The 23,630-nt window shown below is 38.9% G+C and overlaps 1 protein-coding gene across 1 annotated transcript; it reads left to right on the top strand.

Annotated features, from left to right (window-relative positions):
- Positions 1 to 14,084: 14,084 nt before the first annotated feature.
- LOC124182607 (kynurenine/alpha-aminoadipate aminotransferase, mitochondrial-like) lies at positions 14,085 to 20,368 on the top strand. Its single transcript, XM_046570100.1, has 8 exons — positions 14,085 to 14,406; positions 15,142 to 15,329; positions 16,243 to 16,413; positions 17,333 to 17,593; positions 18,300 to 18,479; positions 19,071 to 19,197; positions 19,351 to 19,559; positions 19,653 to 20,368. Exons 1-8 carry the CDS (start codon positions 14,340 to 14,342, stop codon positions 19,731 to 19,733), a joined length of 1,284 nt encoding a protein of 427 aa, XP_046426056.1. The 5' UTR covers positions 14,085 to 14,339; the 3' UTR covers positions 19,734 to 20,368.
- The last annotated feature ends 3,262 nt before the right edge of the window (positions 20,369 to 23,630 follow it).

Below are 23,630 nucleotides of genomic sequence, written 5' to 3'. Positions count from 1 at the left end.
GAGTGTAATTGATTGTCAGCGAATAGAGCTTAAAGAGCAAACGTTGCGCAGGCCGTCGGAATGGAAATTTAATGAAGTTTGTAGTACCTCAGGGTTGTATAATGGTTACGTGATTGTTCCAGGGGTTCGGTTATCAAATTTTCCCGATCGCGGGACGAGCGTTTCGGCTTACGGTATCCGTCGTCGGGCCCGCTTGGCCGGGGTTGTTGGTCATTTAGCCTGACTTCACGACTCGTTAGAATCGGCCCCTGTACTTTCCCCCTCCCCTCGCGCTCTCACTCGCTCCGTCTCGGCGCGTAGCGCGGCGTCCGCAGCGTCGTCAGGCCGGCGTGTTTCTCCGAGCCGCCAGGCGGCGCTGGCGGTGAATGTAGGCCCCGCGCAAGTTAAACGCCCGTTTACAATGAGGGACGGTTAACCAAATTACATCAATCCCATTTCGCGTCGTTTTGACATGGCAATTTGATCGAATCGTCCGCGCAACTGTTGTGCTCTGTTTGACTCCCCCTCGAGCGAATCGCGCGATAACTTGAACGCCCCCTTTCCCCTCTTAATTCCAACCCTCCCTCCAGCCCGCAGGGAACCCTGGCTCTTCTCTTTCTCTCTCTCTCTCTCTATCTCTGTCTCATTCTCCTCCCGTCGCCCCCGTTTTGCGGAGTGAACAAGTGCCGTTAACTTTTTCTTGTATCGAAAATAAGTCGTTAGACCCTCTTTCATCTTTAAACGAGTTTTCACGGCACGACAAACTTTCATTCCCTATTCCTCCGTGGCCTTAGTTATGGAGTGATTTCCTCCTTCCTTTTTTTTTGTTGTTCTTTCTCTTTTCGTTACCCCGCCCAACTTACCTCCCCCCCCCCCCACCATCCCTTCCCCCTTTTCTTACTCTCAATTTTGTCTACTCCCCGCGGTTTAATCTCATATTCCGTCATCGACTTGGGCATTTATTTTCGGTATTGTTTTAATTTTTGTTTTGTTTTTTTTTTCTTTTATTCTACGCTCTTCCTCTTCTCAGGAAATCGCAATTAATTCTTTACCCGTTGTACCAACGATTGAGTGACAAATTTTCATTCATCATTTATTTTTTCTTTTACCGAAAGAACATGGTAATTGAATCATCGTCAAAATTTTCTCGTTTCGCAAACTCTCTCTCTCTCTCTCTCTGCCTTCCAGCAACAGCGTTGTGTTTTCTAACAGATGTAAAACTGTTCGATTCGAAATAAATTTTGTTCACATTATGTGTATCTGACACGAGTTTACGACGCATAACTTGCTACGAAAAACTTTTAAAAATCTTCGAGATATATTCCATTTCCGGTTTTATTACGAAGTTTGTAACGTCTATAGAGTTACCACTGAAAGTTGTTGTCAACTTTTATAACGATCGCTGAAACGAGGAGAATCTTGACGACGTTTGAAACGTACGTTAACGCGTTTAGTTTTCAACAATATTTATTTGTGCTTCGTGCATTTCTGTTATTTTATCAGAAATTTACAAAGCCACAATTTGTCAGCTCTTGGTTCTTCGCAAATTTACTTTTTTTTTTTTTGTTTCTCAGTCCGTCGGTGATTTTTGCTTTCTAAATATTTATTAACGTAGAAGTTGAATATTTGTGGAAATTAGCTAAAAGTTGGCAAAAAATTTCGCACGGGGTGTAGTGATAAAAAAAAAAAAAAAAAAAAGAAAAAAAGCCCGTATGAAGCAAAAACGAAAATATGGAAGTACAGGGGATGAAAGGCTCGTAGAACGGGAAGTGGAGAATAGGTGAATAGAAGAGATGAAATTGTTTCACGCAATTTTAATTGCTGAGGATACATCAGCGCGGGGTACGTATACGAGGCGGGTCGAAAAGCCCGAAGGGAGGGTTTAGGTTTCGTGCGGTTAAGGGCCAAGGTATTTTGACGATGCGTCGAGCAAACAATGATGGGTCCCCAATTTTGACGCGCGCAGAAGCTTAGAGTCGACCCTCGCGCAGTGGAGGATAGAATACAATGCGGCTTTTCTGACCGTCGAAATCCGGTTACCTCCTGACATCTTTACGCAATTACCGATAATTGGGCCTCGCCTTGCTCCGCGTACGCTTAAGCGTATAATAACGTCCGCGTAATTAGGAGGACTTCGCGCGCCGTTAAAGTGCGGCTGACGCGCCGGATTGAAAAGTAAAAAGAAAATGAGATGAAAAAATGGATGGGGAATTTTTTAAATTTTGAAAAAAAAAAGTTACGAACGCGTGTATCCGAGATAACCCTGATCGTTGTATGCGTAAGCGGGGTTATGCAGGAAATTAAAACCATGTGTATATTATGTAGTTATTTGCATAATATTTATAAATAAAACGCTGAGGTATAATGTGCAACACATCGGGATTGCGCAATAATCGACCTTGCGAAATGACCTCGTGTTGGCAGACTAAAAATCTCGTTAGAAAATGTCTGTTACAGATGACCGAATCATTGTGCAAATGCGATGATGAAATTTATCGTAAACGATATACGATAAAGTGAGTGCTTTTCTTGTTATTTAATTTTTGCAATAAATATCGAAGGAAAATCGAAACCCAATTGAAAACATTGTCCGCGTATCTCGAAGGACTATTTTTCTTTTCTTTTTCTTTCTTCAACGAATGTTTAATCGATTAAAAAAGCTGTGGTAAAAATATTTTCAGAAATAGAAAAATTCAAAACGATCTTCGTACGAATTCGATAGTTTTAGAAAAAAAAAAAAATGATCGCGTCAATTATTGGTATAGAAAGTCATTATACCTAATACAAATTTCTATCGTCTTGAGCGTTGAGACTAAAACTTGGCTGAATTCTTGTCTCCTTTCTTTCGTACTTTTCAGACGTTTCTTTGTCATCGTTAAAATCAATCGCGTTAAAGAAATAGGCAAACAACAAACAGCCTTAAAATTTTAATCAACAACGTTGCACGATATCACACGTAGTTGCCTACCGAATTGCATCAATGTTTCAAAAAAAAAAAAAAAAATTGCTCACTATATCGCGATAAAATTAACCGTGAGTTTGCAATTTTAATAACGATCAATCCCCTTCGCCTTAATTTACAAAACTGCAAAATGGATGCTACCGGATACGCGATGAGGAAAAAATTAAGGAAAGAAATACAGAGGGGAGAAAAAGCAGCGAGCGATAAGCGAAACTGGTTTGAGAATATCCAGCGATAATCAAATATATCAGTTATTCCCCCCCCACCCCCTCTTCAAAAAGCCAGGCCGGCGACGCGGTCGCCAAATCCGCGCGGTTCTGACGAGCGTCTTAACTAACTTAACCCCGAGTTATCAGTAATTATCGAGCCTTCGGCGTAACTCGGTTATCCCAAAGAAGTTGCAGGAAAAGGCGGCGCTAAGTAAATTTCACCTCAAAGGTCGACCACGACCCTCTGTTGCACGGGTCGCATTCCGCCGTTAAAAGATTACCTGCCGCAGATTGCATCATGAATGATTTTCAACAACTTGACAATATTTTCTCTCTCTCTCTGTCTTAATTTCTTTTAGCTTCGTTCGACCATGGGTATAAAAAAAAAAAAAAAAAAAAAAAAAATTAAACAACAACGCCAAGACGATGAGGGAGAGAAAAACCTTGATGTTGTTTTTCTTTTTCAACAAATCCTCGCGAATAACAAGAAACTCGTTACGATTAACTTGTTACACGTTGATTTTTGCTCATTTCGTACAATTAAGTCAGATATCGCGATCCGAATCTACTAATTGAAAAATAACCAAACGCGGGGGCATTGAGAAGAGAAATATGGAAGGAAAGGAAGAAAGAAAGAAGATGATAATTCGTTGTCACGAATATTGTTTCTACGTCATTCAATGATTATTGCCGCACCTTTGTATATTAGATATGAAAGAGTAAAAATACGCTTATCATTATTATTCGAATATAGACTGGACTCGCGCATAAATCTTGAAGCCTAATCGGCGATAAAACACGAGCCATATATTATTGTTGTTTACGAACGTGTATGAATGTAAAATACGTGTACGTGAATTGTAATAAATCACTGTGCGATAATTATAAATCGCGTATCGTACGAACTATTGAACCAAGCTGAACGATTGCTAATAGACCGACATTAAAAGTCAATTAATATACAGAACAAGATAAATTATCAAGTACAAAAAGCTTTCATACGAGCTCTTGTTGTTGCCTGTACGATCCGAGTAAATTACAAAACAATACAACTAATCCTAACGCATTGAAATGTCAAGTTTTCTTACCAAGGTTTTCGAACCAGTTTTCATTCACCCTTGAAAACCCGTGTCCGAATACTTTTTTCTTTTACATTTATGAAATAGACAAACTAAACAGGAACAAACAAATACAGTAGTTCAGATTATTTTAACGAAAAATCTCAATCTTTCGATACTGCCTTTCCTCGAGAACAAGAGAAGACATTTTCGATTAGCAAAGATTAATGAGAAACTGTGTATGTAAAAAAGATGAATCTTATAAAAAAAAATCTCTCACCCAAGCACCAACAATTTCGATCATGTACTGAAAAACGAAGTATCCGAGGAAATGGGAATTTAAAAAATTGAGAATCATACAATTCTATGAGCAGCAAGACAAAAAAAAAAAATTAAGAATCGATTCGAAAAATTAAGTTCCATTTTCTCCTGTTTGGAATAAGAACGCAAAACTCAAGTCGGTTCATACCTATGGTGTATTATGTTTGTATGCCACAGTCGCTCTTCGCGTATTGTCATTTCAGCTCCGATTGAGACGAAGAATATAATCTTTGTCCGCAGAGCGTATAATACTATTTAAGTACGTGGAGAAAGAAACGTCCTTTGGATCAGGGGTGCGCTTACAAAACGTGTATGCATCGCGGGCCGTACGGTTAGGTTGAAAAAAAGTATTTTGACACCTCGAATAATGCCGGCCTCTGCATGGGGCCGGGCAATTAGGCTGCGGTGAGAAATTCACTGAGCCGTGTGCCCGAAGTTTTTACGTTTGTGTGTGTGGCCTTCCGAAGAGACTCGGAATCTCTGTATAACCGTGCTGGAAAAACTCTCTGGCATTGTACGATTTGTATTCGAGTTCAAAGAGGAGCGGCGGTAAAAAAAAAAAAAAAAGAAGTGAGAAGAGGAAGCCGAGAACGCGAAGAGAAGGAGAGAATGTTTTTGTTTATTTTTATTTTTTTTTCACAAATCCGTTTTCCACCCGAGTGTCTGCAACCAGCAATTTCATCGTTCGTATCCAAAGTAACGGAGACGCCATCTGGCGGCGGAAATTCCTGTGCATAAATGGCGTCGTATTTAATTATAAAACTTGTTTTTCGCCGTGTTTTTTAGTCCGAACAGACTTGGTGTGAAAAAACGAGGATCTCACGAATCGCGCGACATTCTCTGTGCTTCGCGATTCTTTGTAATTGGCTGAAAACTTGATCGAATATATCAGCTGATTCGTTACCCCGGCGCCATATTGAATCGACCTGGCAGAAAAAAGGAACAAAGAATAAGGTAACGTCGACTAAAACAAGCAGCAAAAATTCTCCGCAAACTATATCCGCGGACGAGTAGGAGTACCTGATACAACGCAAGGCTGACGAGGATTTAGTTATTAAAATCGCTTAGAACCTGCAACGGTATAAACAGTTTAACGTTTCAATTTCCCAGGAAATCTTAGAGACATCCACTGCTCGATTTGTCGCCAGCTTTATGATCACAGTCAGCGCTTTCTGCAGGTATTAGTTGTGCCAAGAGGGAGATAGAGAATTGTGGGTACAAGGTGCAAAGACGTAGGCGTTGCTGAAGAAGAGGCTGCAGAATCAGAAGGGTGAAGGGTGAAGGGCGTCGTTTCTCCCTTGGGGGAGGTAATGAAATTTCAGAATAATCACCGGATAATTCATAATCCCTGGGTAATATCTATTAGTGTTCCAGCTTCTGCCAACCAGGGATCTTTACTCCCTTCCTGCTTTCCTCGCCGCGAGACAATCTCCCGTCAGGAGATGGACCTCCAACTTTTCCAATCGCATCGAACATTTCCTGCATTCTACTCCAAGTTTTTACACCTATTCGCCCATTGCAAATTCTCTACGACTTACAGATAGGTATTGTAGATATTCGATTCAACGTCACATATTTTTTTGTTTGTTGGTGGAAAAAGGAAAAATATACTTTTCCGAGTTAGCTTTCGTCTGGTGATATTTGTTTGCTTATTTATTTATTTTTTTTTTATTTATTTTACCAAGAGGCTGCCGAACAGTTTTAGGTTGAACATTTTTTTTTCCGTATCATTCTAATCTTGCGTAAGGGTCGAAATATTTGAGGAACAGTTTTTTGTTTTTTTTTTCCTCTGATTTATAGTTCGAGTGTTTGGAAAGAAGAGACACGCGCGAAAAATATGAACTTTGAAAAAGAATCGCTATTCCACAATTTTGGAATGATTTCGAAAGAATTTCATTTGCAAAATATGAGTATTTCTTTACTTCTTTACGCTGTTTAACGACATTCAGATATATATATATATATAAAATTGCAGTGTGGGTATAAATTGTCGTGAAAATTCGCTAAACATGAGGATAAAATTTCTCGATTGACCCAAAAATTTCACGAGGATTCCAGGTTTATTCAAATTTTTCAGAATTTTTTTCTACATCTTTTTATCAGTATTACATCTGCGGGACGTCAAGTCCAGCTAAATAACGAAGTTATATTCGTGACGAGTTTCCGAAATCCTACTTCAATTTTAATTCCACTACGAACGTAATGCACTGTTAGCGAAATTTTAAAAAACATGTAAAATTTCTGATCTGATTCTGATGCGACGCAAATGTCGGAAAGTCGATTACAGGTATAATCGTAGAATCGGAATGAGTTCGGAATTGGCGCGAGCTGAATATCCCGCTCAAGTATTTCGCGGGGATTGATAATCGCGGAGGAAGTAGAAAGACTCGAGGAGAGGGAGGAGAGAGATGAGCGGAGCTGTGGGAAAAGCTAATATTCGATCGTTTAAGTCAATTTTCCATCTTCGTAATGAATTTCTTCGTTCTCAGTGAAAATCTTTCGTAGGTACATCTCATCTCGATCAATTTTCTTTCTAGCAATTTATTAATACCACGTCGATCGCGATGCAGCTCAACTGGTTTAACATAAGCTGATCCTCGGAACTGGTTTCAGGTACACGATGTACACTAAGATTGATAAAAAAAAAAAAAACACACAGTTTTCGATTAAATCGATTATTTTTCAAACTCGATTAATCGACCGATTCAATTACTTTTTCTTCGCGATCGGTTTTTGTTTTTTACTCCCGTAAACGACGCGATGCAATATCAATTAATATGATTAAAGTATAAATCATTATCATTCTCTTACTTACCAAGTACCTATTTAATATAAATGACAAGTGAAAGATAAATGAATATTTTTTTACCTGAAATTGAAAAATAGTTTTAATCAAACTATTAATTATCAAAGAACTTTTCAGTTGTTAAAACTACGTACCGAAATTTACGAAATTTTGGTTTCTTATGCATCGTTTCAAAATGGTACGAAATAATCGATTAATTTCTTACCGATTCAATCGCGCGTCGTGTTCGATTATTTTTTTCCACTCGATTGATCGATGCATTATTATTATTATTATTGTTTTTAGCTCAGCGGCCACTGCCTACTTACACGTAAGATATAATATCTTTCGGAAACACGCAACGTCCGTACAATCTGTCGTCATGCTGCGTCGATATATATATTTTTTGTGCGATATGTAACGCGCAGTTACATTTTTTAGCAATCCTGACACTTTGACAGCAGTTATGATGCGAATATCGGACGTTGCCTCATCGGGCTACGATATTTCACAATTCACCGTATCGCGAATTACGTGCAAATTGAGTAACGACCGGATGTCTCATCGTCGTCTTAATAAGGCTACGGAATTGTACGTAAGAATACGAAAATTTAACATATTATGATAACAACAGATGCGACAAGTAATCGAAAAATATTCCGACGAGTAAATAATAACGCAACATCGTGATGAAAGAATTACAAGTAAAGATAGAAACGAAAATAAGAATAAACGTAAATTGAAGATAAAAATATTTCACAAAGAGAGAGAGAGAGAGAGAGAGAGAGAGAGAGAGAGAGAGATTAAAATTTATAATACACAGATAGAAGAGATTCGACGAGGCAACTGATTTTCTTAATTCCAAGAAATCCAAAACTGCATCCAAATATAGCGAATCGAGTATTTCTTCGAGCGAATAAAGAATTTTGAATATTGTCTTCAAGAATAATTCGTTTTTATTGGTAAAACGCTATTTGTTCAATTGAGAAACCGAAAAAAAAAACAATCATAGAACTTGTTTACGAAAACTGTTTAAAAATTTGCCTCAAAAGAATCTTGATACTCGTTTCAACGCATTAAAACTAGACTCGGTAAAAATGTATCAAAATTTTGTTTTCACGTGGCTGAAGTTAGTAATGTTAACGCAACGGAACGATAAAATGATAATTATCGTATCAAAGCCTGAAAATATGGCTTAAAAGTTATTGGCGCTCAATTGCAAAGTTCCATTAAATTTTATACAATTCGTAAACTTTCAAAATATCAATTTTATTTCAATAACCAATGTCAGCAACGATAATTCGTTCAGAAAACATTGAACCGATAATTTTCTCGCAATCTTCTCTTCCCGAGTCAATATTTTCAACGGATTGCGGGATAAAAAAAAAGAAAAGAATTTCTACAGCATTCGCCCGTGACTTCTTAATAAGCAATCGGGTAAATTCTGGCTTCATATGCAGAGATGCATGTATGGTAGTTAATGCAGAGGGAATTCTGAGGAGAAAATCAATTCACTTTCCACCTTTCGCATCTGCTCTGAGCTGCACGTTTTTTTTTTTTTTTTTCTTTTCATTTTTTCTTTTCCCCCCATCGAAGTTCGTTTCCCATTTCTCCGCGCGCAGTGAGATGGGATAGGACAGTCTAGGATAGGATATAGGATAGGATATGGCGGCTATTTTTGTACCTCGGAGAGAGATACATGTGTACAGGGTGTCCCAGAACTAAGTGAACTAAGTGATAGGGATCGTGGAGGCGTTCGAGCTGATTGAATTAACCGAAAGAAAACGTGGACTCAAAAATCGTGTTCGCGAGATACGACCAGTTAATCCTTACAGTCATACCGGGATGCTCATCGTCCCGTATCAAAAACGTTCACGTTCCAGCCTTATCCCTGAGAAAGATTTTATTCTGGCAAAAAGTGGAGCGACATTTTTGAAAAAAAAAAAAATTACAGTTCGGTTACCACCAAAAAAATTGACAGTTAAATTATCCCATATACTTCGACACTAACATACATGCGTACTTCCGTTCTATTTGAAATATTGATGGATCTATTTGGTAATCCTATTCTTTTTAAAGACCATTGTAAGGCTGCGTTATTACGTCGAATAATGACACATATCTCTGTGTAAGCAATTATTGCTATAAATCGTCAACAAGTTTGTTATCGGCTTGTATACTTTTGAATCGATCGTGCTGTTACATGCGTCGATAAAATGTGAAGTAGTTTTTCCGTTCCGGAATACAACACAGAAATGACTGCAAAAAAAAAAAAAAAAAAAAAAAAAAAAAACAATACGATGTTAAAACTGAATCAGTCTTTGATACCAAAGAATTAATGTTCTGCACATATTCTCGCGAAAGAAAATTTCCGAAATTTGTGACCCCGAAGGCACCGTAAATGATTTTGCGTATAGGTATGTACGCTCCTGACCGCTGAAGTTCCTACGTTGAACACCAGTCGACTCTGCCGTCGACAACAAGGATGCACTCCGCGAAGTCATACCACTAAAGTAAATGCCCGAAAATACCGGAAGGTTATTTTCCAGGATTAGACATCTGGCGCTCACGTGCAGGGCAATAAACCATCGATTAGTTATTGGCAATTATGAACAAGAGACGAGAGGTTTTTACCGGCGAGCGTATAACGGGCATAACTGTCCCACTACCCTGGGCCCCGGGACGAGCGAAAGACTAACGAATTAGAATTTACCAAATATCTTATCTTTTTCCTGATTGGTCCTACCTTTCGGAAACCGCGGAGAACCAATCAAGGGGCATTTCCATTCTTTTATATATTCACCAATCGGTAACTAAAAATATATTTCATTCTTTCCGATCGATTCCTGCCTTCTCAAATAATGGGAAACCAATCAGGTGTTACTTCCGCTTAGTCTCAATATTCTAGGAGAGAATCCCGTTCGACGGATTTCACTTTGTCATCGCTTCACTTGAGAACTTCGGGTCTCTTACGTACGACAGTTTTTGACTTCACTTTAGAACTTCAAAACTTCAGGTCGTACGTTCTAGAAGACATCTACTTCAAATTTAGAGTTCAGTAAGCATGCTTCGGACTTTGTGTTCAAAGAGAACGCTAAATTTCAAATCGTTCGGTTTTGCTCAACCATATTAGTTGTGCAAAATCTCTCGCACGTGTCCAAATCTCATTGGTATACCTTAAAATGACAATAAATATTATTTTTTCTTTGCTACCCTAAATCTGGCCTAAAATTAATTCAATAAACTTAACAAATAAACAAAAAGACGATCTTCAACTGCCCGTTTTCACGCAGCCCGTATTGGGTACTGAACAAACGTAAAGTAAGTGACATTTTATTCGTATTCAGCGTTCACCTCGCTTAACCGTCCAAAGTATCGCTCTATTTCCGGCAAATCTATGGGACGAGTTGTAGTTTTCGTTCGATTAATGGTTAGGCGCAACTCGTGCCGCAACAACTTCGTAATTCGTATAACCCAAAAAAAAAACCCCGAGTACAACATGTTTCGGTCAGAATTTTGACAGGTTTTTCGACTTCGTATCCACCGTATTGGATCCGCCATTTTGGATTTAAAAACAACCTCAATTCCGACTTCACATTCGCGATCAGCGAGCCGAAAAACCCCCGAGTAACAGAATTCGGGTAAAAAAAATATAGAGTTGAAAGTTGTGTGACTAAAAGTCTCGTAACGACTGGTTATAGTAACGGAATATGATAATTGACAATGCGAGTGAATTGAAATTTGATAATGCGTGTAATTTTATCACAGAAACCAGTCGTTGAAACACGACTTTCAACCAGTCTTTGGATACCGCATGTACTTCCGGTTAATTTACTCGGCTAGACATCCTCTATTATCCCTATCGGTTGGGTCACTTAGTTCCGGGACACCCTGTACAGGTGTAGGAGCGAAAAGTGAGGAAGCGAAGGTGATGCTTCTTTTTCACCTCTCAAGCTAGATGCATTCATGGGGGGGGGGGGGGGGGGTGAAAAAGCCGGAGGATTTTACGGATATCGCAAACTGCACCGGTTCATATCTACCGCCAAGCTGGAAGCTAGTCTAGACGGGTAATCTGGTTAAAGAATTGATGCGAAGCAATTTTAGGGTAATTAAGGGCCGAGCTCAGATTTCCCGTGAATATATTTCATCCACTTGATTTTCCTCATTTTCTTTGCGCCGTCTCTTTCCTTCTCATTCGTACACTCGTTTCGTTCGCACACTTTTTTGCGATGTTTCATTTTCTTCCGCACGTGTCCAACGGATATTGCGTATCGGTTTCGGCGATTTTATAAGCGTTGAATAGTTCTTTCGGAACTGGTTTCGACGGTTGCGTAGAAAAACCGGCTATTTCGCGTTTGAAATTTTTCGGCCGCAAATTAAGTTGGTAGCACTGCAGGGCTGAATACGAAATTCGTCGGCGACTCGCAAAATTCGTACGAGCTCCGTTTTGCGAATGCAGGTATTACACGGTTATCTACGTAATTAATAATTATAATGCAAGAATGAAAGTATAAAGCATCGGGCGTGTGTTGAGATTAAACTGAAGATTATCATTTCGGCACAATGACATTAAATTGGTAATGGCATTAAGTGTATATGCATATAATATATTCGCAATAGTATCGGTCAAAGTTTCATTGTTGATGACTTGTACTGCGTGAAAAAGGTTTTAAAAAAAAAAAAAAAAAAGAAAAAAAAAAGAAAACGTAATCGAAACTACGAGTCAAAGTACCAAAACCTGCGGATCAATTTACTCGAGGTAATAAAGCCGCAATAATTACAACGCTGTGAACGACGATGACGATGATGATAAATTTAACCTCATCAATAATATATTCTAAATCAAAATTTCAACCTCGCCTCGCCTCTCCGCACAGCGTGCAAAATAATTTTCATTTAAATTTCAAATGTATTTTCCATAAACTTTCCCATTTCACTGTAGATATACAATAACGATGATAATTTATATTGCATCCCAAACAATGCTCAATAAACACCCTCTCATTTCTATACCTATGTGCCTTATGCGTGAAAGAAGCAATTTATACACGATTATCGATTGTTTCGATTAAAAAAAAAAAAAAAAAAAGATAGAAAAATAATTTTCTTCGTAAACCATAAACAAGGGTACAAAACCAGCTTCGTTTTCGACCTCGCGAAAGTATTTTTCGTTTCAAAATAAAGATGAGAGAAAAAAAAAAAACCAATCAAAGCTCGAGTGTAAGTGAAAAGTTTTTTTTTTTTTTCATTATTATTCAATATTATCTTTCCGTTATTGTTGAACGATTAACGCGAAATAGGAACGATGACGCGCATTTGAGTTTATTTTTATACGGCTTGAATGGATCAGAGAAATCAGTGTATAACTTAACGCACGCTGTAATAAACGCTTGCGTTTTATGCGCGCAGCGAATGATAACGATATAAATATCAATATTTACTGATGACGGTTTTTTTTTTATTATTCTACTTAGTAGTATTGAGCAAAGTGTAATATTTATGTTTTCTCGAGGAGCATGGGTGAGCGTGCTGCTAAAATTTGTCTAATTCTTGCATCAGTTCAGCGAACGGAGACGCGATGATATATTAGAGAGAAATGAAAATAAGAGGCATACAAGAAAAGTGTGCCAATAGTGAAATTATGCGCAATTCAAAGGAAATTGGAATTTATACACAGACGTACGAATATGCAAAGGAGGGAAACGTTTATAGGAATAAAATCGTTACACTTTACAGGCATGGGATATGAAAATCAGAGTAACGGCGCACTTTACTTTGAATAACAATATCGACTTGATAACATATATTATTATTAGGAGATAATTTTACGAACTTAATCATCGTGCACGAAGAGGGGGGATATATAAGAGACGAGGATAAAAATTTCAGGATAAGTCAAAAAAAAATAATAATAAAAAACCGCTGCCGAAAAAAATTATGCAAGAGAGTTGTGATATCTGCAAGAAAGATCGGTTAATAATCGTCAAATTTGAATGCTGTAAAATTCGATCACGTTTCGATGAGTCGCGAGACGTGTAAAGTCGTATTAAATATTTACCACGCGTTGCACGGGTCAGTAGAAATAGAAATATAGTTTTGAAAACGAAGTAAAAAAAAGTACAATTTAACCTAAAACTAATAAGATTGTTTGCGGGATATTTTGTAAGTAAGAAAATTTGTGTCAAAGATTATGACGGGAGTGTTGCAAGATTTGTGAAAATTTTGGAAAAATCCAGTGTAAAAATTATCAGGCGTTCAATCCTTCGTTTCTTGATTTTAGATATTTTTCACATTATATTGTACACTCGAGACGTGCGTAAGTTGTATAATGAAACTTTGAGAGCCGCGCGACTACGTGAAATAATATTGAATACAATTAGACGAGGCGGGAAACATGTGCAAAAAGGAAAACAAAAAAAAAAAGAGGAATAAAAAAGAATATGGAGGAAAATTAGGGATAATGAAACAAAAGGAGGAAGAAATCAGTCGTTTAAATGAACGAAAAGAGATAGGGGAGTGAAAGAATAAGAACGGTGGTAAAAGATTTGATTGGAAAAGAAAGAAAAAAAAAAAGAAGAAGGGATACAAAACTGGCGAAAAAAGATAATAAAAACAAGTCACTTACCGCAGGAAGCTAATTTTGCATACTTGTGCAATTTTGATTGAACTGAATGAATTTTGTATTTATTTTTTGCAAAGCATAAACGCGAGATTATCTGACGCAATATTCCTGCTATCGCGAAATATAAAAGCGCTCGTCAATTCTTGACCGGCAGTCACTCGATATAAAGTGTAGCAAGTAGCCGAAGCGATTCTTCACCTAGCGTCAAATTTCAAAGCTTTCAACAACAAGGATCGAGTTTTATTCGAGTAAAGCTGTAAAAAATTAAAAACGGTTTTCCGCGTATAATTGAATTGACAAAAAATGAACGGATAGAAAACTGAGGGAAAATAAGAAAAAGGGGAAATGAGATAAAGATACAGTGATCGAAGAGGGCGGAAGACAAACTAATCATTAACCAACAATGGACTATTCACAGTTCAAAACTGAGGTTTCGAAGAGGAGGCGAACGGCACCGACCAGAGAATTGAGTGAGTATTTTATACCTAAATTAGTCAAAATCATCCAATTTTTCATTATCAAGCTCTCTTTCTCTCTCTCTCTCTCTCTCTCTCTCTCGATTATAACCAAGATTCCTTACAGAGGTTTAATCTCCTTCATTTTGCAATATTTCGGTGACTTGATACAAAACCAAAAGGAAACAAATCATTTCAACATATTTTTCAACAGACACTGTCAAACATTATTGTAAATTTACTACACATTTGCTGTGCAAAATAATTGTCAATTTACGAAATCAGGTTGCAAATTTACAAAATTCGGTGCAGCGATTTGAAATACTATTAATCTGTCTTCAATTTGCATGGAAATTTTTTCTACTTTACTAAATCGTACAGTGAATTTATTCTATTTGTAGATTGAATAAACAGTAAGCGTATGGTTAAATTCACTGTTCCGTGTCCAATAAAACTTCCAATACAGTGTAGAAAGTTAGATACGGAAACTTTCAACAGTGGAATACAGATTTGTTTAAATTGATAATCGAAAAAACAAAAAAAAAATAATAGAAACCGATTCTAAATAAGATTATTTTTACACTAACAAACATTTGTACGGTTCGAATGAGGAAAATAATCTGCCGATAATTATTTTTTTCGTTGATTTGGATACGATTTTTCATCCTGACAGGATTAAAAAAGAAATGTTCATTTTTCATTTTTAATTTCGAACTACGGTTCGTTAAACTTTTCGCCTCCACCCTTCAGCAAAAATCGCATACTCGGCGCCGATGGAGCTGATTTCATTGGCGGAGGGCATGCCGAACGAAGAGACATTCCCGTTCACGGAAATAAGCCTCAAACTTATAGACGGTTCGAGTTTTACCCTCGAAGGTGAGGAACTCGGTGCAGCACTGCAGTATATTCCGAGTCAAGGATACCCCCCGCTGCTTCAGGTAATGGGAAAATCATTTACCAGTGTAAAAAAGCTACGAGTTTCGACGTCGAAATGCGTCCAGAATTACAAAAAAAAAAAAAAAAAAAAAACTGAGAAATAAATTCCATTTTTTCTCCTTTCTCCCAAAGAATGAAATTTTCATACAACAGTATAATCTGCATGTGTTGAGATAATACATATATGTATATATATATATTTTTTTTTCTCCCGCGAATACGTCATCCAAGGCAGACTGCCGGTCGTCTTTATTCGCGTTTGTGAATGTAATTGGAATATTCTTATCTTCATCTGCATGAAGTCAACCGTATCGCGTGTATTAACTGTGTTGCTATAACATTACGAAATCCATCTGCGTGTTACGCGATTATTGCTATTTCGTCACGTTCGCAATAATATAAGGAGGATGATTTTTTGATCATTTATATTCTCGTTTGTTTGATTGGTTTTTTTTTTTTTTTTTTTTTTTTTATGTCATCAGTTTCACTCGATTCCGATATCCCGAAATTGAAATCTGAATAATTGTTGAACGTCTTTTCGAAACGTTGATTTCTTACCCAATCAGCGCTAGAGAATACATTGTAATGGAAAATCGTCGATTCATCGGACAGATGATAAAAAAGTAAAAATGATGATTTTCCGTGAATGTAGAAGTTGAACGATTTCTTTCCAATATTTCCAGCATTTTTTTTTTTTTTTTGGTTTTTTTTTTTTTTTTTTTGACAGAGAAAAATTGAGTGGCGTAAGAGTGAAAAAAATCTTATCAAATTCGTCGAGTTTCGGTGATACGCAAAAATTAACATCCATTTGAATATATATATTATATATATATATATATCGATAAATCGCTGTTATATATCAGCTTTTAAAAGAAATCTCGACATTATAAATTGTAAGCGTATTCGAAATTTCAGGCGCTCAGGGAACTGCAAAGAAAAAATCACGCACCTCCTTTGTGGGAAAGCCGGGATATCGTCGTGGTTTCCGGCGGCCAAGATGGACTCAGCAAGGCTCTCGAAGCGATCGTCGGACCAGGAGATCCCGTCCTGGTCCAGGACCCCTTTTACACGGGTACAGAAGTTGTGGTAAGTGATCCTGAAAAAAAAGGAAACGACAAATAGAATGAAAACATGCGTTTCTGCAGAGTTCGATATCTTCGTTGAAAACGGGGCAGGGTTGAAATTCCGAATTTGAAAAGTTCCGAAAGCGCCGAAATCCTAATTATTCGATGGTGAAACTTGAATTAAAGAAATCGAACTTTCACAAAACAACAAAGTTTCGATTGGTCGGAAACCCGACGGATTAAAGTTCCGAAAATTCGAGTCACCAAAGAGGAAAATTCCGAAAATTTAAATATACTCACAGAGTAATAGTTTACTCAACGAGCGGGTGTAAAAATTCAGAAAAACCGAAAATCAGAATCACCTGGATTCCGAACATAAAAATATCCAAAATCCGAAACAGAGAAGGATCAAAGTGGCGAAATTTCACTCAGTCAGAAATTCGCAGAACTGAAAATCTTCGATCATTCGAAATTTCGATGCTTCAGATTTTGTAATTTTCTCAGTTTTGTCCTTCCGGAACTTTGAGCGTCGATTTTCGGATCATTCGAAACATTAATATTTCATCCGAGTTTTGTTTCCTTACTCCAAGTTTCGTCACAAAAACGTTCAGAATTTGGCGTTTTCGTAACTTTTCAAATTCGAAATTTCAACCCCGCCCCTAAAAATCATCGTCGTAAATCTTTGTATAAGATCAGATATTCTGGAATGAGATGTACGAGAGAATAAAAAAGACCCGACGGCAAAACAACAAAATTAGTACCTTACATGTTTATTATTCTATTGACTAAACGTAAACTGCAATATAAGCCATGTGGTATAATTTTTGCACAAAGAAATTGTCGGATCGGTTAAATAAATCCTGACAAATTTTCCCTCACTTGAATAATCATCCTTGCGCTGTTTAATTTGTTTTTTTTTTTTTTTGTTTCGTTTTCACCAGCTATCGCCGCACAAGGCGGAGCTGATACCCGTCGCCCAGGACGCGTTTGGTGTCGACACCGCGCTTCTGAGGGAAATCCTGAAGGGCCGTAGAGCCGCGGGAAAAAAGATGCCAAAGATAATGTACATCAACCCGACCGGAGCAAATCCCACAGGGTCGGTTCTGCCCCTCGAGAGACGCAAGGATATCTACAGACTCGCCTGCGAATACAATTTCCTCATCCTCGACGACGATCCCTACCACTACATGTACTTCACAGATGTAAGTGAACGTCATCTGGACTCGAATTTTTGATAAATTAACAAATTTTTTTTATACTCTTCTATTCTTAGCGAGATGTTCAGAACTTTGGATCTTGGGAATTGGCGAAATAGCTGCGAAAACGAATTTACTTTAACGCCGAAAATTCTATTCAAAACTCTGAAATTTTACGACGTAAAATTGTTGTGTTTTTTCCTTAGGTATTGATAAAGAATTCGTAAAGAAATTAAGCTTGCTTTCATAGTCATACGCTTCGAAAATCGAACGAATGATTTGATTAAATTCACGTATTACGAACGATTTCGATAAATAAGAATGACTTAACGACACGAGAAACTTGAAAAAAAGTGACGAAATTTTTGTATACCTATCACGGCGAGGTTGGAGTTTAGAGTTGATAAGCAGCGGCGATGAGATTATTTGAGGAAATATTTTATCGCACGTTTCACGTAAATCTTGCAAAATTTGAACACTTCTGTGTGTGTGTGTAATTTCAGAGATGATATTTTTATCGTTATTATGCCGTGGCGCAATGAGTTGAGAATTAAGATTAGGCGGAATAGCGATTAAGAAATAATTGCAACATACATGATAATTACGTAATAATAATTGTAACATCATACGAGAAATTTAATCAAAAAATTTCATCCGTTGATGATCGAACATCGAATTAATTTTAATCATATTCCTCAAATTATAATTTCAGGAAGCTCCAAAGTCATTTTTGTCCCTGGACACGGAGGGACGAGTCATACGGTTAGATTCATTTTCGAAAATTTTGAGCAGTGGACTCAGACTTGGCTTTATCACCGCGGCAGCACCTCTCGTAGCCAGTATCGAAGTTCACATGCAAAGCAGCCACCTTCACGCACCTACAATATCACAGGTTCGTCGAGATGCTTGAATCGATCGCATTGATCGACTCTTATTATTTTTTTTTTTTCAAATTTTTTTAATCGAATCGTAGCCATCAATTTTGCTCATTGCATTTTCTCTCGTCTTGAAATTTTCTCATTAGATGTCGAGCCTTTCCGTATCGGAAATATGAAGGTTAAACGTATAATTGAAACTCTAATTTATTTATGCGTCACGAAAAGACGCCGATCGCAGTAATCGTACGGCTGTAAGAGATAAGGAAGAAATGATGATTTCTAAGACGTGTATGATAAATAACGAAGAGGAAAGAGAGAAAAGAAACGTCCAAGAAAGACGAAACAAGTTTGATAAAAGTTCGAATCACGGGTTATTTTACGAACTCTGCGACCTCAGACGCGTGTCCGATGCTCTATAATTTTACGTGATAAATCAGTTGAAGTTCTTACCGTTCTCGGTGAAATAAAGATTATTTCGAGAATATAAAAGAAAAAGAGCAACAACACGACACGTCTTTGCGTCGATGTCGTGCAGAGTTCATAACGAAATATTTGCGCACACGCGGTTATTGACAACTCTTAAAAATCTTCCATATTATACGCAGGTTATAGTTTACAACCTGCTAAAAATCTGGGGACACGACAGGCTTATGGAACACTTTCGCAGGATTCGAGTATTCTACAAAAAACGGAGAGACGTTATTTCAGCTCTGGCAAAGAAACACCTTCACGGTAAGTCATAGATTATTTTGACACACGTAAACGATCGGAATAGAATATTCTTTCAAGATTTAAGCAGTTACTCGGAATCGTCGTTCAAAATGTGTTCTGAAAATATTCCACAAGAGCGTGTCACGAGCGTCTTTTGTTTGATCGACTAAACAGGTCTGGCAGACTTCACGATACCGAGCGGGGGTTTTTTCCTCTGGATAAAAGTCCGAGGGGTAAAGGATACCTGGAGGATGGTAATGCAGCGCGGGGTTACCCACGGAGTATTACTGGTGCCAGGCGCAGCGTTTATGGCGGACCCAAGTCAGCCCTGCAATGCAATAAGAGCCAGCTTCGCGAAGGCTTCGTACGAGGATATGAATTCGGTGCGTATTACCGATCGGAATTGCGAGGAGACCGAGAAAAGGTTGCAAATTTTACCCAATATTCCCAATAACGTGAGCTTTCCGTAATTTCAGGCACTGGAAAGGTTCGCGAAGATGATAAGAGCGGAGTTATCGACGATCAGTAACAACAACATCGAGAATGGCGAAGTGTAGACTATCACTCCCATGCCTGAAAATGTGAATGTCGGCAATTGGTGGTAAAAAGATTGGTTCTAGCGTCGGTACGGTACCAATATACCCTTACAACCGTCAGTGCGATGTCCGTAAACGGTTGTTGAAACGCGCGGTTGGACAAACACTGTTATCATCGAGTGATGACCGCGCGGTAGAAGCGAGGTGCATGTTCATCACCACCATGAGTAATCGTTTCAAGCGTTAAACAATATTAGATTATATTTTGTAGTACTTAAACGAGTTTCACAAAAAAAGAAAACGGTCAACCTAGATTCGACACGCAAGTAGCAGGTATTAGGGTAGCTTGAAGGTCGCTGCCTTACCGACAGAAGCAGAGCCCCAAACTAACGACGTTTCGTATCGAGAGTCTCGGCGGAGTTTCGAGCTTTCAAACGGTACCGACAGTCAGACTTGTTGAAAGGGATGGCAAAAGCTCATTCGCCCTGTTCCATAATCTTGGTAAGGAACGGAAGAGAACTACGTGTACAATTCTAGGATGAATTTGACAGATGGCAGCAATAAGTATGAATTGTACGTTCGGGTGGATTTGTACTTTGCGACAAGTACGCTAATGGGACGTACGGAAAGCTACCGTGAATGAAAAGAAAAGATAACCAATGCCTGTAACTCGCGTTACGCATGACACGTAAGATAAAATAAAAAATGAATAAACGTTCACTTGCAATATCGAACTATTGTAAGATTGAACCCCGTAGATTAGTCTTTCCAAAATATTTTTTTTTTTTACCCGTTTAGCTATTACTTAATTTATTGTATTATATTGTTACATGATCGATGTTTCATACGTCGCTGTGTATACACAAGGCCATGTAAATAAAAATATAGACATAGAGTGAATTTCATATTAAGTTTATATCTCGTTATGCAATCATTTACGGATTGCGGTTCCGAGCCGATAGCTCGGCTGGCGCGTTTCCTGAAACACACCTCGCATGGAAAACAGTTTGGATATACATGAATAATCGATGAGAAACATTTGCAATTTGCAGTACGTACCGTCACTGTAGGTACACAAATGTCAGATGTGACGAGCAGATGGATCCAGATTTTATTTCTGAATGCCATTGCAGCAGCGACATCAAGGCACATCAATTAACGATGTTTTAACAATCCGCGTGAGCTGTAGTGCACGAATTTCGACTGATGAACCACCGATCAGATTTTCCAATCCCGATTCGCGCGTCATGTGTATAAAAAAAATCAACAAACATAAAGAGAGAGAGCGATGAAGAAAGGTAGAGGCACACTTGCGTGAATTCAAACTTTGAATAGTTCAACACTAGGATCAGCGGTGATCGAAAATACGAGAATTGTAATTCTGGACTGCATCTCGCGCGCTTGAAAAGTGGCGGGCGGAAGTCCTTCTCTCTCCCTCTCTCTCTCTCTCTCTCCCTTACACTCTAAGACGCTTACCGCTAAATATCCTAACAGCCGGACAATTTACCGGGGATTAATTTAATCTGTACCAATATAAACAGCTGCTGACAATGCGACGGGGATTCAGTTAACTGGTCAGTTGCAAATTGGCTTTAAATACGACTATTCCAAGTCACCGGTGACCATATTACTTGAGAGTGCAATTACCAGCAACGGTACATGCAGAGTCAAACGAAGCTGAAGTTGGTGAGGTGGTTATTACTTATTGTAATGATTCACGTTTCTGGTGAAATCGTTGTTTAGCAGTTTCAGGAATATCTGAGATACAGTAAATTACAATGAGAAAAAATACACACATGTTTGGAAAACTTGACTACTTCAAAGTCGCTATAAAATGCAAGATAGTCATTTTTCTCCTCTCTGTTTCGTTACGTTAACGTTATTAACTTCGGTCTCTTGATTCAAAGCTCTACGCGATTCCGAGGCAAGCTGTCGATGATTTGAAACATCTTTTCAAATTCCTTGTCGAATAGAATCGAGTCATCTATCGATATCGAATGAAAGAGTCGTTGTAAGTTGAAATTATCGTGAGTAACGTTATTGCGACGATGTATATTAAGGAAACGTGCTTATTTTGCAACTTTATCATTCTCGGAAATTCAGTAAACCGTAAATAAGCAGTGCAACACCATATTTTGAAAACTTGACTCCTACGAATTCATATTCCGTAATTGCGAATAGTAATTTTCCCTGAATGTTTCGTTACATCAACTCTACGAACTTAAACCTCGTGATATCGGTGAACAGTATACAACCGATTGGATCCATCAGAGAACAGACCAAATTAAACGACGAAAGAGTCGGAAGTCAGAGTGACGTTAGTTTCGTTAAACATTGCAGTTTTCACTACAATTCGGCTAGCAATCAAGGTAGGTTCCACTATTATAAAGGGGTAGTTGTAGCATTCTCGGATACTCTAATCAAATGCCGAAGGCTGCTAATGAACGAGACAGTCTGTTGTTCAGCTGTACCATACAGCAGCCACCTCCGTTCAAACTTGAACAGATTAAATCCAGTTTAACTTCAGTTCAAAATCCCTATCCCGATGAATAATTAAAAAATTGATTCACAGTATACGAGTAGTACGCAGACAGTATCGCCTGTTTCGAAAATCGACAATCCGTTATCGGAACAATTTGTCACTGTCCTTCCCCAACATCCGCCAGCGATGGATTTCCAGCTTTGGTTCGAATAGGTCCTCCTCCTTCCACCACGACGCGTATACATAATATTTCCCCGGTATACATACCGACGTATCTCTTTATCCCGGCAACATCACCCGGAGAGATATAGTGTATATTAAAAGACGTTCCGCTGTAGTGCTGGTATCACCCGCAGGGGATCACAGCCGATCATACAAATGGCGTGATTTCCGAGTCCGTTGGGGGCAGGGCGGTGGATCTGATCCGCGCAATTCGTCGACCACCACGCGCCCCGAGTGCTGCCGAACTTGTATCACCACAAGATTCTTTCCGTTGCTCCGTTCCGAAGCATCCGGCGATGGAATTCTTCCATCACTTGAACCCATTCATGCTACACTGTCAGGATGGTCATTGATTACAAAGTCGCGGTTAAAAAGTTTTCGAAACCAAAGTTGATCGACACTTTGTTACGGTGACTTCATGAGTTCATGTTTTAACGAAGTCGCGACAACACCTCATCGAAGGTCAATCAACTTATATCCACAGCAACTGTTTACTTTGATCGGCACATTCTCTGAGCATGATCATAAACCAGATAACAGAACTTCTCCAATGATGCGATAGCCTTTGCATAGAGTTTCGTATAGTCGCAGTTATCCTTAGAAGGTATCGTTAGAAGATTGAGCGACGGTATCAATTTGACGACGCGGTGCCGGCACCCCGATGATCCTCGATGACTCGAGTCAAGAAGCAGTCAGAGAAGGGACCCGCGAGTGTTTCGCGAATCGCTCGAGTAGTCAGGTACATACGACAAAGACATCACCAGAATCGTTACGACTCCGTGAAAATCTGAGTGGGCGGTAAACGCGGCCTTATATCCTCGGGGCCGATAAGCACAAGGTGCCCTACCTCCGCTGCGGCTGCCGCCAGATTTGCAGAAAACTGCGGACGAGTCAAGAGGAGTAAAAGAGAGGAGAGACGAATCGGGGATCGGGATGAAAGCAGCGTCGGTAGGTGGATAGGAGAAGGGCGAGGAGGAGGGCGAAGGTGTTATTCCCGTGGGTGGCTGTTGCGGAGGTGGGCGGGGTGTCGGGACGCCGGGAGCTGCGGGGTAGTGCAGTTTCGTGTTGGCATTACTCTTGATTTCCGTGGTGACGTCGCCGGCATCCAGCTTTCGGCCGCCCCGTGTGTCTTGCGCTACAGTACCGAGCGAGCGGGGAACCACCACCTTCTGCCGTACCCAGTGTCCGTGAGAGCCAACGCCGCAGTGGCCGTT

Source organism: Neodiprion fabricii, chromosome 5 (genome assembly GCF_021155785.1).
Source record: "Neodiprion fabricii isolate iyNeoFabr1 chromosome 5, iyNeoFabr1.1, whole genome shotgun sequence".
NCBI classification, from domain to species: Eukaryota; Metazoa; Arthropoda; class Insecta; order Hymenoptera; family Diprionidae; genus Neodiprion; species Neodiprion fabricii.
This window is presented reverse-complemented; position numbering and strand designations above follow the sequence as displayed.

Coding starts and splice junctions, on each gene's coding strand:
- LOC124182607 (XM_046570100.1), top strand. CDS start 14,340: ATGGACTATTCACAGTTCAAAACTGAGGTTTCGAAGAGGAGGCGAACG. Junction 17,594..18,299: donor ACTACATGTACTTCACAGAT/GTAAGTGAACGT, acceptor TTATAATTTCAG/GAAGCTCCAAAGTCATTTTT. Junction 19,198..19,350: donor GGCAAAGAAACACCTTCACG/GTAAGTCATAGA, acceptor TCGACTAAACAG/GTCTGGCAGACTTCACGATA.